The sequence below is a fragment of the Cariama cristata genome, unplaced genomic scaffold (assembly GCF_000690535.1).
Source record: "Cariama cristata isolate BGI_N322 unplaced genomic scaffold, ASM69053v1 scaffold36881, whole genome shotgun sequence".
NCBI classification, from domain to species: Eukaryota; Metazoa; Chordata; class Aves; order Cariamiformes; family Cariamidae; genus Cariama; species Cariama cristata.
In genome coordinates, this window is record NW_009600534.1 from 30,114 (window position 1) to 37,197 (window position 7,084).

The window sequence follows — 7,084 nt, forward strand, 5'->3', positions numbered from 1 at the left end:
CCTTCACAATTCCCTAACAATTTGGTCAGTCTAAATTTTGCCCATCACCAACCACAGGCCTTGAGTCCCCTCTTAAAAGCCAAATTCTCTCCTAAGCATTGTTACCTCCACAAAGAGACTCTTGGTCACAACAGATCATCGACAGTTGCCAGTTATGCAAAGAGCAAGCCTCCTGTCTGCTGCTGTATGAGCCTCTCGCAAAACAAATCCTCCCCCAAGACACCTCAGTAGGTTTTTCAGACCAGCTATTGTTAGAGATGGAGAAATGTATTCCCAGCAACGATCTCTTCTTTCTTACCATTTCTGGCAAGAGGCCAAAACCCAACCAACCAAACAAAAGGGAACAAAAGATAAAAGGTTTGCATTAAAACCACAATGGTACAAACCAATGCATTTCACAGAAGATATCGTGCAGGCTAACGTCTTTATTTCAGGGAAACAAAAAAGCCTGTATTTCCTGTCATTGCTGATCCACATTTTTTCACTCTCAAGACAAATAGCTAACCACGTTTCAGCTTCCACCTACACAGATAACGCACAAAGCAAGACTTGGCATGGGCAGAAGGGAAGATCAATAAAATGGGTAAGAAAAGGGGATCCTGAAGTACATCAGGATCTCTACAACAGACCGACTCTGTGATCAGCTGTTACTCTCAAGGACTTACAAGACCTGCCATCTCAGCAGCTCTAAAGAGAAGTTGGCACCAAGATCCAGAGTAAATATTTCCCCAGTTCTCCAGCAAAGTGTATTTTTCTACCAAGAACACTGTGACCTTGGCTATATTTCAGCTAAACTCAGACAAACATCCCCATTATGCACAGGTCTTAGCTGGGAGACTGGGTATTATTTCCTCTTGCTTTCCTTGGCTCTATTCCTATTTTTAGCTCCCAAGATAAGTGTTAGACAAGAAGAGTCATTAGAAAATATTAACCACCACCTCTCTAGACCCAGCAAATCAGATAGCAGCCCTTCATCTTCCACAGCACACATTCCACATGAGACTTATCCTAATTTTCAAGGACTGTTACAATGATCCAGTTCATGTGATTGATTCAGGAAGGCCTAACGAGCAGCCTTGGGGCCTCTGGGTAAGGACGTTATATGCTGCCATTTGACACTCACAGTTATCACCTCTGTTGAAGTCCAGAAATGCTGTCGAGAGCCAGCAGAGAGGATACAAGGAGCCAACTTCTCAGTCATCTTTTTAATGCCCACCACAGACACCGTGCAGCAACAAGGGCAAGTGGCTCAGTAAAGTCTGAAGCAAATAAAGTTCACAAACTGTCCTGGCAATATGTACCCCAGAGAAACATTCAGGTGTCAGCTCCTGAGAAAGAATTGCCTTTAGACCTTGCCAGCAATTCTTTATAATTCGGATGAATGGATCTAGACAATTTACACCCCAGGACACACACACTTTCATTCCTACACAACATCAAGGCAAGTGTAGAACAGTGAGGCAGAGCAGGGCTCCTGCTGTTGCATAACTGATATGATTCATTATATTATAGGTACGTAATTGCTACTGACCTGCCATGAGCTTCTTCAGCAACTTCTGGCTCTTGTTTGAGTCCCGTTGAAGAATGTCCTGCTCTTCTTTAGTGCACACCTAAAGAAAAAAAAGAAAATGAAGACTTAGGAAGGACATCACATGTTGACCAGCTTCAGAGCCCTGGATGACAGCTCAGGTTAAGCTGCTTAAAATGGTCAAGATAGTCCACATCTCCTTCCCTTTGGGGTTATTTACACGAAGAGAATCCTGAAAGCTTGTTCTCTACTAAAAGCAATCCATAAGAAATCTACTGCTTGGTCCTTCTCAGTTCTGTGGGTGGGCACACTGCTAGGTGATCTCAAAGGATGAGAAACGCACTCAGAACCTCCCCAAGTAGATGAACAATGCCTAACACAGAGGTCATCTCTCTTGGTTGGCCACCTGGAGTTAAACAGATCTTTAAAAATAGCAACCAATCTGATTTAAAGCATTTTCTTCTTCCAACCAATATTTTCCTCTCTCCTGAATTTACCTTTGCTTAATCTGCAGTCATTAACTTGCACCTTTTCTCTAAAAGGTGCTCTTTCAACCAAGTAAAGGGTGTAACAGGTACCCCAAATGACGCACATTGCACAAGTGTTAAAGAAAAGTGAACACACTGGCCCTGGCCACGTCTCCTGCCCCTTACAAGGTTACCAGGGCTGTGCCCAGGATGAGGCTGAAGCCTTGCACACATTTTGGACACTACTGTGACGCACAGGACAGCCACAGGAGAGTGTCGCAACTCAGGCAAGATCCAAAGTGATGTAAATTATGAGGGAAACCTCTCCGCTCTCTGATGCAGCACATCATAAAAGAAACATAAAGTGACTTAAAGCCACAGCAGTTCTCCTTCCCCTAGAAGGAGATAGTACAGGTTCTTTCCTGTCCAGCTTTAGAGTTTGGAGAACTTTGCTACAGGAATTTTGATCTGATAGGCTGATTCAGCCCCAAGACATTTCAAAGCCCTGAGCAAAGTACACCACATTCAAGCACGGCAAATAAAAACCACCTTGTTACTAACCAGAGCACCACAGAACAAGCAGGGTCCAGAGCCCTCCTGCTCGCAGACAATGCGCCCGCAAACCAAGCAGTTGTTGATGAGCTTGTGCTTCTGGCCCAGGCACTCGCAGGCATGACGCCCAGGGATCAGGACGGCCAGCTTGTCTTGCCCCTCCTTGGTATACAGGCTGACATATTTGAGCTTCTTCTTAGAGGAATTGCTACTGCTGCTGACTCCACTGCTCTTCTCCTGTGCCTGAGAAGCAAAAAAATAAACAAACTGTATTCACAGTGCAATACGGCAGCAAAGAGAAAGCACTGACCCTTCAACAGGCTGGGGAGACTCAGACAAGTGTTATTCTGCCTAACTGGAATGAAACTTGGACCAGACCCCAGATTCAATGGAAAGACAAGATTAGGCCTGCCAGAAAAAGTCCAAGGAATCTAAACAAAGCAAGGACATAAGGATGTTGCTGATCCACTTGATGTTTGCTGTCTCTGAAAGCTAAAACTGCTTGGGTCTAGACAGCAGGCGTGCTGTCAGTCCTCCAGACCTGCAATATCAACCCACAGGTATTTAACAGCTTCAAACAGCAGCTCATCTACTCCTGGATTCATTTTCAAGGGCTATTTAGTTTATAGCAACGCTCTGTTTGTAACTATGAAGTCCTGTGTGTGCCTAGCCCCAGAAACAGAGCTGTTGGTGACAGCAGGACCTCTTCATTCACGGTCAGTTCACCATCCAGCATTTTTTACGTTTTCCACCGGGCACAGCCACCTGAGCAGATGTTTTCCATGCACTGTATATTCAAGTATTTAGCTGTAATGTAAATTCTTCTCCTTATTTCATGACTTGGCATCAGTCATTCTGTGATTCACCTCTCTGAGTTTCAACCAGGGACTGCATTGGGTCAGGCTTTGGGTCAGGCACTAAGCTTTGGGTCAGGCCGAGGCAGTGAAACCCTGATCAGAAACAAAACAAGATATTTTAGATGATGGCTGGATTAATAATCTAGTAGTGGAATTCTCTGTTCTCTACCTCAGACCTTACACCTTGATCAAAGAAACAAAGGGTATCTCCTCCCACCCAACATCTCCAGCAAGTATCGGTTGAGAAGCAAATTGTTGAGAAGTTAATCGCAGGAATTAATTACAGCACAGACATCATTCCAGGGGAACAGAACAAAGCCAACTGCTAGCATTTCTCTGGCAATACTCAAAAACAGATGCTTTGACAAGCACAAGACACTCCAGGCACAAACCTGTCTTGTAACACCAGATGAGACTGGTTTCAACCATGAATTGCATGCCAGCCATGACCAAGAAAGACTAGGACTTATTACCCTTATCTATTTTCAGCAAGCAGCACTGCAATATAAATGCACTCTCTGGCCTTTAGTTGTCGTATCTTGAAAATCCTCTTGCAGCTGAAGCACAGCTTTTCTTTGCCTCTCCACAGTCACTCTCGATAATAGAAAAGAGGATTTCTCAGAAACCCTTTCCCAGAAAGTCTGTTTTCATTCACCACAGAACAACAACTCACTTTGCCTGCTGCACACTAGAGGATTGCTCCCGCTCCCTGACCCACACCTCAGCTAGCACTGCTTCTACATCCCATGTCCTCCCACGCGGCTTTTCTCAGTGATGGTGCCGCACTGTGGCATTAGGACACCTCTTGTCTTGACTCTTTTTACCTGCTCTCAATAGCAGCAGGCTACTGGTTTAGTGACAAGCGGATGCAGCATTTCCAGTCCCTCTAGTTCTGCCCAACTGGCTTTGCCACCACTGCCAGATCCAAACACTACTGTCATGGAAAAAAAAAAAAACAAAACAGATAAAGAGATCTTGGTTAGCAAACCTTGGCAGAGCTTTCTCAGTTGTTGGGGTTTTTTTAATTAAGTTAGAAGATAACTACAAGGAAATGGAACATTACCGTCAATTTTTAACACTCCAGTTCAAAAAATTTGTTTTTTTTTATCTTGCAAACAAATACTTTTACAAACACTTTAAGCATTTGAAGCCTCTCTGCTACAAAAACTTCAATTTAAAAACATATATTTAAGTTCCACTATTTATTCAGATGCAACTCTGACTCTCAGGATCTGGATATTGCCCAGTCAGGGTTGCACCTGGATAAATCATGGAATTTAATTTTGGGAGGTGCAATGTGCTCGATGTTTATAGCACAAAGGACTCCACTGCAAGTCTAACGATGCAAGTCAAGCATGCTGCACATCCACATGCCTATTTCTGCAGAGCATACTCTTGTGCGTAGACAGCAATAGAGTGATCTGCTGTATTTGATTGTGACCTGGGACTGCAGTTGTACAGCTGGATCCGCACCTAAGGAAGGAGCTTGGGTTCCCAGCAAGTAGCTCCAAGTCAAAACCCACCACAACAGAAATAAAATCCAGAAATTCAGCCTAGGTAATGAAAACAATATTTAACAGCAAAGATTGTCATATTTGATGCGTTGACTGCGGGAAATCGTTCTGCTGAATGGAAGGCAAGTCTGCTGCAAAAAGTTACTTAACTATCACAGAGAAAGGCAACTACTGCTCGCTGTATGGCCTTGTGCTGCTTGAAAATAGCAGGATTTCTTGCTGTTTAGTGTTCCTATGCTCTTATTTTGCAGTTTCTTTCATTGTAGCTCAGATTGTTTAGGAATATTGCAAAAAAAGTCTCCACAAAATCAAACAACATCTCAATCTCGACAATAAATGTGCAGGAGTCTAGCTGAACGCGAGAGGGAAACGGCCAAACTAGAGCTGCTGCCCAGTGGAAAGGCACTCACTACAGCTATCAGATTCCTCTATCGAGCACCCAAGGCTTCCTCTCAGAAGCAGTCTGAAATATTTCAGTTGCCAATTAAAGCTTTATTCAGCGGGACTGGGAAGTTTTAAATACAGCTAGAAGGAACCCTCTACCCACTTAGTGGCTTCCTTAATTCCTCAACGTTCACACCATTGCTTTAAAGAAATACCTTTTATTACTAATTACAGTGTCTACTTCCATTGCCCACTCTCTCATCCAGGCTTCTTTGGGGGCAGAGTAAAATCCATTCTGACACAGTCGCTACCTGATGATTATTTTCCTCTCCGCTATAGACACAAACATACACAATCTTTATCCCCATCCTCATATTATTTGCCCCACAGCCATGAGACTCCCGGACACACACAGAGGGTACGAGGACGGCCTGTCCAAATCCGCAGTCAGTTTTGAACAGTCGATGTACGGGAACAGCCACCCCTCCCATTGCAACTCGGTGACTGTACAACTCGCTGACAGCGCACCTGCAGTGTGGGACCCTTGCCTACCCCCATGGCTGCCAAAGTATTTGCTCAGATTATAGTTTGTGGCTGCCACACTGCATGCTATCTATGCATGAAGACACACAAATGTATATTTCACAGAAGCTGTGCTGAATATAAAACAACACAGGGTTTGCAGGGGAGGAAAGCATTTATTGGACCCTGTGGTGTAGCTTGGAAACACAAACGTGCTTTCGGGTACATAATCCCCTTCATCAAGACTCTGATAAGGAAGGATTCGTATTTCTGAAAGCTTATTTCCACTTGCCAACCACATCTTCTCTTACTGTTTATTACCTTTCCCTGTAACCCAGGTTCAAAGCGTGCCCTCAGCAGCCAGTGACACACAGCCTGCCCTTGCATAGCAGATACACTCACCTTGGCCAGGTCCAGGGGGGTTTTTACTTCCTCTACATGTGCACTTGGGTCAGCGTACGCAAGAGTCTCCTGCTTGTTCCTTCCTTTGCGTTTACCCTTTTTCGCTTGGTCTCCAGCCCGAGGCACTTCTGAAGTCTCTGGAAGTGTGCGTAAGCACAAAGAAAGGCTAAGTAACTACCAGCAAGAGAAAGATGTCCCTGAACTCTTATTTGGTGAATGAAAATGGGCTTTACACTGTCACGACAAACAGAAATAGGACCAGTCGTGGGCATTCATGGCATGTAATTGTTTATAAACAGAATAACTGAGACAAGCTTATTTGAGGCTTTAATTCCTTACTCTGCATACCACTCACCATCCTTTTTCCGATATGCTGGCAAAGGCTCAGATGGCAGCTGGGAGGATTTCCGCCACCTGGCCAGCAGTTCTTCTACAAACCGACTCTTCTTCCCGTCAGTCCCCTGAATGAGGTCAACGACATACTCCCGGATCTCGTCCTCATTTGTTATTGACAAGATGTACCTGCAAGAGGACAGGATGGAGAAAAATGGGTAAAGGAGCTTTTGTTCTGAGGTTTGAAACCAACAGTCTAATCGCACACATACGCAATATATCTCTCCTCTTCAGATCAGGTTTCTGTAGAGACCATGGTAAGAAATGGTTTATGAGTCAAATTTTGAGACAGGCACTTTCTGAAAACCTTGTGAAATTCTGAGACAAACGCTTTCAGAAATCCCTTATGACTGTCTCACTGAAAAAAAGTAAGGTAAATTATCTTTCTCCTCCTGTTCCAATGCAGAGTGAAATCCCCCCTGACCCTTCTGCCAAACGCTACAAAATTCACCCCGAGGCTCTGGT

The 7,084-nt window shown here is 44.3% G+C and overlaps 1 protein-coding gene across 1 annotated transcript in view; it reads right to left on the bottom strand.

Annotated features, from left to right (window-relative positions):
- The window catches only part of TRIP4 (thyroid hormone receptor interactor 4), a gene marked incomplete at its 5' end in the record, with an annotated part of 32,904 nt that extends 26,156 nt beyond the window's left edge, over window positions 1-6,748 (bottom strand). The window contains 4 exons of the mRNA XM_009710051.1: window positions 1,532-1,610; window positions 2,557-2,790; window positions 6,227-6,363; window positions 6,582-6,748. Coding sequence (XP_009708353.1) covers window positions 1,532-1,610; window positions 2,557-2,790; window positions 6,227-6,363; window positions 6,582-6,748 — 617 coding nt within the window. The remainder of the gene's footprint in view (window positions 1-1,531; window positions 1,611-2,556; window positions 2,791-6,226; window positions 6,364-6,581) is intronic.
- Window positions 6,749-7,084: the final 336 nt, after the last annotated feature.